This window comes from Nothobranchius furzeri, chromosome 15 (assembly GCF_043380555.1).
Source record: "Nothobranchius furzeri strain GRZ-AD chromosome 15, NfurGRZ-RIMD1, whole genome shotgun sequence".
NCBI lineage: Eukaryota > Metazoa > Chordata > Actinopteri > Cyprinodontiformes > Nothobranchiidae > Nothobranchius > Nothobranchius furzeri.
Window position 1 is genome coordinate 39,042,300 of NC_091755.1, and position 10,405 is coordinate 39,052,704.

Here is a 10,405-nt window from a genome sequence, read left to right on the forward strand (position 1 = left end):
GTAGCATAGGCACCAACATCCTCATACTAAGCAAGCATTTAGCGACAGTGGAGAGGAAAACTCCCTTTTAAACTAAGATAATCCCTAAACAGCATTGGCTCAGTGGCATAGGCACCAACATCCTCATACTAAGCAAGCATTTAGCGACAGTGGAGAGGAAACTCCCTTTTAAACTAAGATAATCCCTAAACAGCATTGGCTCAGTGGCATAGGCACCAACATCCTCATACTAAGCAAGCATTTAGCGACAGTGGAGAGGAAAACTCCCTTTTAAACTAAGATAATCCCTAAACAGCATTGGCTCAGTGGCATGCCACCAACATCCTCATACTAAGCAAGCATTTAGCGACAGTGGAGAGGAAAACTCCCTTTTAAACTAAGATAATCCCTAAACAGCATTGGCTCAGTGGCATAGGCACCAACATCCTCATACTAAGCAAGCATTTAGCGACAGTGGAGAGGAAAACTCCCTTTTAAACTAAGATAATCCCTAAACAGCATTGGCTCAGTGGCATGGCACCAACATCCTCATACTAAGCAAGCATTTAGCGACAGTGGAGAGGAAAACTCCCTTTTAAACTAAGATAATCCCTAAACAGCATTGGCTCAGTGGCATAGGCACCAACATCCTCATACTAAGCAAGCATTTAGCGACAGTGGAGAGGAAAACTCCCTTTTAAACTAAGATAATCCCTAAACAGCATTGGCTCAGTGGCATAGGCACCAACATCCTCATACTAAGCAAGCATTTAGCGACAGTGGAGAGGAAAACTCCCTTTTAAACTAAGATAATCCCTAAACAGCATTGGCTCAGTGGCATAGGCACCAACATCCTCATACTAAGCAAGCATTTAGCGACAGTGGAGAGGAAAACTCCCTTTTAAACTAAGATAATCCCTAAACAGCATTGGCTCAGTGGCATAGGCACCAACATCCTCATACTAAGCAAGCATTTAGCGACAGTGGAGAGGAAACTCCCTTTTAAACTAAGATAATCCCTAAACAGCATTGGCTCAGTAGCATAGGCACCAACATCCTCATACTAAGCAAGCATTTAGCAACAGTGGAGAGGAAAACTCCCTTTTAAACTAAGATAATCCCTAAACAGCATTGGCTCAGTGGCATGGCACCAACATCCTCATACTAAGCAAGCATTTAGCGACAGTGGAGAGGAAAACTCCCTTTTAAACTAAGATAATCCCTAAACAGCATTGGCTCAGTGGCATGCCACCAACATCCTCATACTAAGCAAGCATTTAGCGACAGTGGAGAGGAAAACTCCCTTTTAAACTAAGATAATCCCTAAACAGCATTGGCTCAGTGGCATAGGCACCAACATCCTCATACTAAGCAAGCATTTAGCGACAGTGGAGAGGAAAACTCCCTTTTAAACTAAGATAATCCCTAAACAGCATTGGCTCAGTGGCATGCCACCAACATCCTCATACTAAGCAAGCATTTAGCGACAGTGGAGAGGAAAACTCCCTTTTAAACTAAGATAATCCCTAAACAGCATTGGCTCAGTGGCATAGGCACCAACATCCTCATACTAAGCAAGCATTTAGCGACAGTGGAGAGGAAAACTCCCTTTTAAACTAAGATAATCCCTAAACAGCATTGGCACAGTGGCATGCCACCAACATCCTCATACTAAGCAAGCATTTAGCGACAGTGGAGAGGAAAACTCCCTTTTAAACTAAGATAATCCCTAAACAGCATTGGCACAGTGGCATGCCACCAACATCCTCATACTAAGCAAGCATTTAGCGACAGTGGAGAGGAAAACTCCCTTTTAAACTAAGATAATCCCTAAACAGCATTGGCTCAGTGGCATAGGCACCAACATCCTCATACTAAGCAAGCATTTAGCGACAGTGGAGAGGAAACTCCCTTTTAAACTAAGATAATCCCTAAACAGCATTGGCACAGTGGCATGCCACCAACATCCTCATACTAAGCAAGCATTTAGCGACAGTGGAGAGGAAAACTCCCTTTTAAACTAAGATAATCCCTAAACAGCATTGGCTCAGTGGCATAGGCACCAACATCCTCATACTAAGCAAGCATTTAGCGACAGTGGAGAGGAAAACTCCCTTTTAAACTAAGATAATCCCTAAACAGCATTGGCACAGTGGCATGCCACCAACATCCTCATACTAAGCAAGCATTTAGCGACAGTGGAGAGGAAAACTCCCTTTTAAACTAAGATAATCCCTAAACAGCATTGGCTCAGTGGCATAGGCATCAACATCCTCATACTAAGCAAGCATTTAGCGACAGTGGAGAGGAAAACTCCCTTTTAAACTAAGATAATCCCTAAACAAAATTGGCTCAGTGGCATGGCACCAACATCCTCATACTAAGCAAGCATTTAGCGACAGTGGAGAGGAAAACTCCCTTTTAAACTAAGATAATCCCTAAACAGCATTGGCTCAGTAGCATAGGCACCAACATCCTCATACTAAGCAAGCATTTAGCGACAGTGGAGAGGAAAACTCCCTTTTAAACTAAGATAATCCCTAAACAGCATTGGCTCAGTGGCATAGGCACCAACATCCTCATACTAAGCAAGCATTTAGCGACAGTGGAGAGGAAACTCCCTTTTAAACTAAGATAATCCCTAAACAGCATTGGCTCAGTGGCATAGGCACCAACATCCTCATACTAAGCAAGCATTTAGCGACAGTGGAGAGGAAAACTCCCTTTTAAACTAAGATAATCCCTAAACAGCATTGGCTCAGTGGCATGCCACCAACATCCTCATACTAAGCAAGCATTTAGCGACAGTGGAGAGGAAAACTCCCTTTTAAACTAAGATAATCCCTAAACAGCATTGGCTCAGTGGCATAGGCACCAACATCCTCATACTAAGCAAGCATTTAGCGACAGTGGAGAGGAAAACTCCCTTTTAAACTAAGATAATCCCTAAACAGCATTGGCTCAGTGGCATGGCACCAACATCCTCATACTAAGCAAGCATTTAGCGACAGTGGAGAGGAAAACTCCCTTTTAAACTAAGATAATCCCTAAACAGCATTGGCTCAGTGGCATAGGCACCAACATCCTCATACTAAGCAAGCATTTAGCGACAGTGGAGAGGAAAACTCCCTTTTAAACTAAGATAATCCCTAAACAGCATTGGCTCAGTGGCATAGGCACCAACATCCTCATACTAAGCAAGCATTTAGCGACAGTGGAGAGGAAAACTCCCTTTTAAACTAAGATAATCCCTAAACAGCATTGGCTCAGTGGCATAGGCACCAACATCCTCATACTAAGCAAGCATTTAGCGACAGTGGAGAGGAAAACTCCCTTTTAAACTAAGATAATCCCTAAACAGCATTGGCTCAGTGGCATAGGCACCAACATCCTCATACTAAGCAAGCATTTAGCGACAGTGGAGAGGAAACTCCCTTTTAAACTAAGATAATCCCTAAACAGCATTGGCTCAGTAGCATAGGCACCAACATCCTCATACTAAGCAAGCATTTAGCAACAGTGGAGAGGAAAACTCCCTTTTAAACTAAGATAATCCCTAAACAGCATTGGCTCAGTGGCATGGCACCAACATCCTCATACTAAGCAAGCATTTAGCGACAGTGGAGAGGAAAACTCCCTTTTAAACTAAGATAATCCCTAAACAGCATTGGCTCAGTGGCATGCCACCAACATCCTCATACTAAGCAAGCATTTAGCGACAGTGGAGAGGAAAACTCCCTTTTAAACTAAGATAATCCCTAAACAGCATTGGCTCAGTGGCATAGGCACCAACATCCTCATACTAAGCAAGCATTTAGCGACAGTGGAGAGGAAAACTCCCTTTTAAACTAAGATAATCCCTAAACAGCATTGGCTCAGTGGCATGCCACCAACATCCTCATACTAAGCAAGCATTTAGCGACAGTGGAGAGGAAAACTCCCTTTTAAACTAAGATAATCCCTAAACAGCATTGGCTCAGTGGCATAGGCACCAACATCCTCATACTAAGCAAGCATTTAGCGACAGTGGAGAGGAAAACTCCCTTTTAAACTAAGATAATCCCTAAACAGCATTGGCACAGTGGCATGCCACCAACATCCTCATACTAAGCAAGCATTTAGCGACAGTGGAGAGGAAAACTCCCTTTTAAACTAAGATAATCCCTAAACAGCATTGGCACAGTGGCATGCCACCAACATCCTCATACTAAGCAAGCATTTAGCGACAGTGGAGAGGAAAACTCCCTTTTAAACTAAGATAATCCCTAAACAGCATTGGCTCAGTAGCATAGGCACCAACATCCTCATACTAAGCAAGCATTTAGCGACAGTGGAGAGGAAACTCCCTTTTAAACTAAGATAATCCCTAAACAGCATTGGCACAGTGGCATGCCACCAACATCCTCATACTAAGCAAGCATTTAGCGACAGTGGAGAGGAAAACTCCCTTTTAAACTAAGATAATCCCTAAACAGCATTGGCTCAGTGGCATAGGCACCAACATCCTCATACTAAGCAAGCATTTAGCGACAGTGGAGAGGAAAACTCCCTTTTAAACTAAGATAATCCCTAAACAGCATTGGCTCAGTGGCATAGGCATCAACATCCTCATACTAAGCAAGCATTTAGCGACAGTGGAGAGGAAAACTCCCTTTTAAACTAAGATAATCCCTAAACAAAATTGGCTCAGTGGCATAGGCACCAACATTTGAACAGCACAGCTAAAGGTGCAACTCCCTTTCTCTCAGTATACAATGAGTTATAATCATAGTGTTGTTTGTCTGCTGACTCCGATCAACATGTTGGAGAACCACGATGAGACATGGATGACTGGAACAGTGTATAAGAAACGGAAGACATTCTAGTAGAAACTGGTTTTGTTCTGGTGATAGGGCCCAGGGCTGTCGCCAGAGACTGACCTCGAAAAACTACAAACTGCCACGGTACAAACACACACCATCAGCTATGGGTACAATAAACAGTACCTTTGATGGTAACACCTCAGCAGCAAGACGTTACAGCCCAAAAAGTACAGGAGTTGAAACGTTACCTCAGTATCTGTAGGACTGTAGGTACCGTTTGGTAATGTTGAAGTGGGTGGAATCCAATTGTTATTCAGTCACTTGATTTCATTAACCCTCTGGAGGCAGGCGTTGCAGATTTGCAACAGTTAATACCTACCTGGTTACTCCACACACGTATTTCATGAGCACTTTTTAACCCAGAAGTACTCCTGAAGGACTTAGTTGTTCGTCCTTTCATCAAAACTTATTTTGAGCCTGAGAGGGTTAAAACATGTCCAGTGGTGTGGAAGACATTTTGCTAACTGACCAACGACACTGACTCCAACGGTCAACTCCAAACACTGTGTGCCACACATAAAGATCTTGCTTCGTGTGTGTGATGGAGATGCCTCTGAGCCACTGACCCTTAAAATTTTAGCTCAGTATTTGTCAAGCTGATGGAATTTTCTTTGCTGAAGTCACGGGCGACCATCTTGAATGAAGATGACTCCAGTCGAGTAGTGGATACCCATCAGCGCGGTCAAAAACTTCATCTCACTTTAGGTGGTAAAACTAACAAATGAAGGACGATCTCTTCAGGTGGTGAGCAACCAGGACCAATCTGACACACTGACATGTTCTAAGCCGAAACGTGAATTTGCCATCAGAAAAACAGACGTGTTAACTCTGGATATTAATTAGATAGAATACGGTGTTCAGAAAAGCTTTAAAATGGATAACTCTTGATAAACTCACACCTAAGAGGAGGGATTAGTGTGAAGTGTTTGTGGCCAAAGTGCAGCTGAAGGAGTATCTGAGCGTCAAGCCGCCGGTGGAGTGTTAGTTTCAGCTCAGTATGTGCACTTCATTAGGATCTCAGTAAACTGAGAAAAAAAAACCGCCAAATTTTGTTGTTTTGTCAGTTTCCCCCGTCTATACTTGTAATCACTCCAGTCTTGAGAACCTTTTGTTTTGTTGAACAGACGTTAGTACGTTCTGCAGCTCATTAGCTCAAGTCCCTCCACGCACCATCTTTTGTCACTATCAGATGCTTGAGAGGCTTTCGTTCACCCTAGCTCGTGCTGTTGCTATGCCATCACAGAAAATCTTTTTAAAATACTGTCCTTTTGCTGAAGTAATTAACTTTAATAGAGCGCAGAAACTATTCTGAGAATTTGGTATCTTGCAGTTCCAGGAGCTGCAGGTGTGAGATCGCAACCTTCTCATTTCAAATCAAGACATTTGAGAGTTATTTACAAGCGTAAAGACCTTATTATGTTTCCCTGCTCTTTCTACAGTGTTATTTTCATGTTTAAATGATGTTCCGTTTCGTTATTTAGGAGTGAAAATACAAGATAAGATGAAAAGGTGCCATACTGTTAAGCAGCAAAATATCTTCAGCTTCTTCTGACATTCCACCGGAATGAGAGCGACCCAGTCCGATGGAGTACCCGCGGCTCTTTCGGCTCCCCGATCGAGACCTGGAGCCCCTCTTCTGACCTTCAAACAAAACAGAAGATTTGTGAAACTGGGTTCAAGTCTCAAGCAGCAAATATTTCTTTTAAACTTTCCACAGCTAAAACAAAAGATTATTTACCTTATTTTACTTGATTTAACAGCTCAAAATGTTGGTAACACTTTACAATAGGGGTCCCTTTATTAACGTTACTTAGTGCCTTATTAAAGATGTTGAACACTCATTTAAAGGGATACGTTGCAACTTTTTCATATTTTTTAATCGTTTTCTTGGGCCAGCATGTGATAATATAACCCTTTTATGGGTTAATGAAAGCCACCCAGCCTCTATCGCCCCCTGTGGTCAGAATATTCCACCTCAGGCTGGCTCTGTTGGGACTTTGAGCTGACATACCAGGTGCTGCAGTCTGCTTCCAGTACATTTCCTGCATGTTTTAGATTATGAACACAGCTGATTTGTTTAGTTTAGTGATGGACCACTTCTGTAGACACTAATGAAGGCTGAGGAGACGTTTCAGCTGTTAGATTAAGGCGCTACAAAGATGAACGCACAGCGAGGAGATAGTTTTGCCTTTCCAGTCGTGAGACACGATGGGTGAGTCCATGAACGTTAAGTGACAGTGTGACATAGATTGGTCAGTCTTTTCTAATCCTAGAGTTTCACCATCATCAGAAGCTAATGCAGAAGATAGGTGTAGGAGACTATTTTCATGTTCAGGCTGCATGAAACACTCAAGAGTAATTGATTATAATCAGAAATAATAATTAGAAAAAGTTGATTTTCAGTGTTTCACACATTTTAACGTTAATAAACAAAGAGTTCCTTTATTATTGGTCCCGGTTGTGTTAACTACTATTTTTAAGGTTATAATAATAATAATAATAATGCATTGAACTTATTTAGCGCCTTTCTAGACACCCAAAGACGCTTTCACACACTGCTAGTGATGGCAAGCTACTTGTAGCCACAGCCGCCCTGGGGAGGTCTGGCAGAGGCGAGGCTGCCATTTGGAGCCGTTGGCCCCTCTGACCACCACCAACACAGGCAAGTTGGGTGAAGTGTCTTGCCCAAGGACACAACAGCAGGATCCCCTGGCGGGAGCTGGAATCGAACCCATGACCCTCCGATCATGAGGCAACCCGCTCTACCACCTGAGCTACTGCTGCCCCAGGTTAGGACAAAATGTCAGCGTGTGGAGGTGTCTGTCTGTTTAGTAAGGCATTACATAATATGGTGAAGCTGTTGTTAATACTTGATTAAATATTGCATTAATGCTTAATAATGCACTAAAATTTAAAAATGGACCCTTGCTGTACAGTGTTACCAAGACGTGTTCCATTTTTTTTTTTTCAACCAAATCTTCTGGATAAAAAACAATCTTGTTCCCACACTTTCCCAGGAAGTGGGCTCCGATTGTGTTTGACGATGTTGATCTTTAAACATAAACAGAAGATTGACAGACGGGTGTTTGAGCTGCATAACTTACTGGTGTTTATGTATTCAACACACGTCTGCAAATACTCATTGGTGTCCAGGTCAATGGGAACAAATGCGGTGTATTTGCTCAGTATGTTGCAGGCTTTGCTAGAGTGAATGGCATATAACTGGTACTTCCTCCCAGATCCTGTGAAGCACGAAAGGACAAAGCTTTTAGAAGTAAATTTAATGAATCCACAGTTTGTGTGTTAACATGTTTTGTTCATTATTTAAATCTGACTTGCATGACACACAAATAAAGGCGATCAGTGACTGCTCAGCCACGTTAAAGGCCTTGAAGAAATGCTTTCATAGCAGAGTTTTAAACTGAAATCATCTTAGGTGGAGAAATGATGGAGTTACAGCATTTGGTCAAATCTCACACTTTCAGTTGATACATCGTAGGTATTTATTTATTTATTTATTTATTTATTTATTTATTTATTTATTTGAAGCACGCCGGGTTCTTTGTGAATGACTGCTCTACAAAAACTTTGCTCACTCTTCCATGTCTGCTTTTGAAACATTTTTCTAAGTTTCCATTGAGCCTTTGTCCACTTTCCCCCTTTGTGTGGCTAATTTTTGCAGACGTGTAAACATTAATTACACAAGGGTGCGGAACAAGACTCACTGGAGGAGATGGTTCCAGATGGCGAGAACATGCCTTGACGTTGTTCAGACAAAACGACCATGTGTACGCTGCAAGTTAGAGACAAATGCCCCCATGGACAGGTTTGCATTGCATTCTGGGTTGCAGGAGGGCGCATAAATGTAAGTAGCTATTGTGAATATTTCCTAGGACTTGTGTGGACCAACATTGAGTTGCATTACGTCACTGATTCTTAAACAGATTATTAGATTAATGCCTTCTTACTCATCAAAACACAAATGCAAATTTCAGTGATTGAAAAACAACAATGGTGGAAAAAAGGGAAAAAATGATGTTGAATAAAGTTAATATTATATTTCATGCATGAAATGGAAGTTATGTACACAACCCCTTAACCCCATAAGCTCACCGTGCTCTATCTCAGACTCCCGATCCACCATGTGCTCAAAGTCCCGTATGATGGAGCACCCAGCCAGGTAGTGGAAGGTCTCGTTCCACAGTTCCTCGTGAACCTTTTCCTCACGCTCCCGACCACTTAGGTATGGCTTGATGTCGAAGGCCACCTCCCACCTCTGGGGTTTCCCACACAGCAGTCCTGACACCACTGCCTTGCAGTCCCCTTTGTGCTGGCTGGCACCACTCAGCTCTGAGGTTTGAGCCTCTTGTTCTGCTTGACAAAACTGGTGTCCATATCCATCTGAAAATTACACGAATCACGCTTTATTCCTACGTAAGGTATGTTTGCACCACTAGTGTTAAACCATTGAATGTCCTTTTAATTGGTTTCCATCTTCATGAGCATCAGGAAATCTTTCCAAAGCTCTCGATTCTTGTTCCACTCCGCAACCGAGTCGGCTTTGTTTGGACCCTTTTCTCTTTCCCCATCTTAGATTTATGATGTTTATCAGAGATTTTCGTGTCTGAATTCATCAATCTAATTGGCCATTAAGCTCTTTTTAGAATCTGCTTCCACATGTAAAAGGAGCCATTCATAATAGCTACTTGCAGCCAACAGACCACTGAACAAAAATCCTGTAAGCAATAATCAACCCGATCCAATAACTGAGCTCCGATGAAGGCCTCGAAGCTGGCCGGCAGCACAGGCAAATGTATTCAGGGACAGATGAATTTGTTTTAATTTAGGTGCATGCAGTTAATGAGAAACTTAACAAGGACAGAGCTAAAACCTAGAAACTGAAAAGCCATTTTAGAGTTTGTAATCTTGTGAGTACACGCTATAAATACTTCCTACGAATGGTCTTGTGTTCACATAATACAGTTTAGGTCTAACAGGGGTCGTGAGCTAGCAGCTCGTCTGAGCCAGCCAAGACCAGCACTTTATTTAATAAACTTTTGTTTCTATGTCAGTGTTAAACTCTTTGCTAAATTTGGTGGTTGAACGTCTAACCCGAGTTGTCTCTCTGTATCCGAAGCACAGGAGATTCAGCTTTTCAGATGCAAGACAACCAGTGATGATATCAAACAGCAGATTTAAAATCAGAGTTCAGAAGGTGCAGCATGAGACAAGATCGCCGAAAGGCAGATGAAGAGTTTTACATTTTGATTTAAATGTTTCTAGCGTTGGGGCACATTTGAGGTCATGAAGAAGCTGATTCCATCTGTGTGCAGCAGAGTAGCTAAAAGTGGCTTCACCCTGTTTGGTTCTGACCCGGGGTTCTAACAGCTGACCGCTTCCTAAGGGTCTGAGAGCCCTGCTGGGTGCATATGCATGTATTTTGGCCCCTTGCCCTCAGCCTGGCCTGCCAGACTTGCCCTCTGTTTAATTCTGCACAGAGAAAAAGAGTCTGGTAACTCACAGGCAGAGAGGCACATGAGGGGCAGGACTAGGCAGCTCAAAAA

The 10,405-nt window shown here is 42.5% G+C and overlaps 1 protein-coding gene across 1 annotated transcript in view; it reads right to left on the bottom strand.

Moving 5' to 3' along the window:
- Nucleotides 1–10,405, bottom strand: part of vwa5b1 (von Willebrand factor A domain containing 5B1) — a 55,597-nt gene that overhangs the window by 9,223 nt on the left and 35,969 nt on the right. The window contains exons 16-18 of the mRNA XM_054745706.2: nt 8,955–9,242; nt 7,946–8,083; nt 6,360–6,482 (exon numbers count right to left, since the gene is read on the bottom strand). Coding sequence (XP_054601681.1) covers nt 6,360–6,482; nt 7,946–8,083; nt 8,955–9,242 — 549 coding nt within the window. The remainder of the gene's footprint in view (nt 1–6,359; nt 6,483–7,945; nt 8,084–8,954; nt 9,243–10,405) is intronic.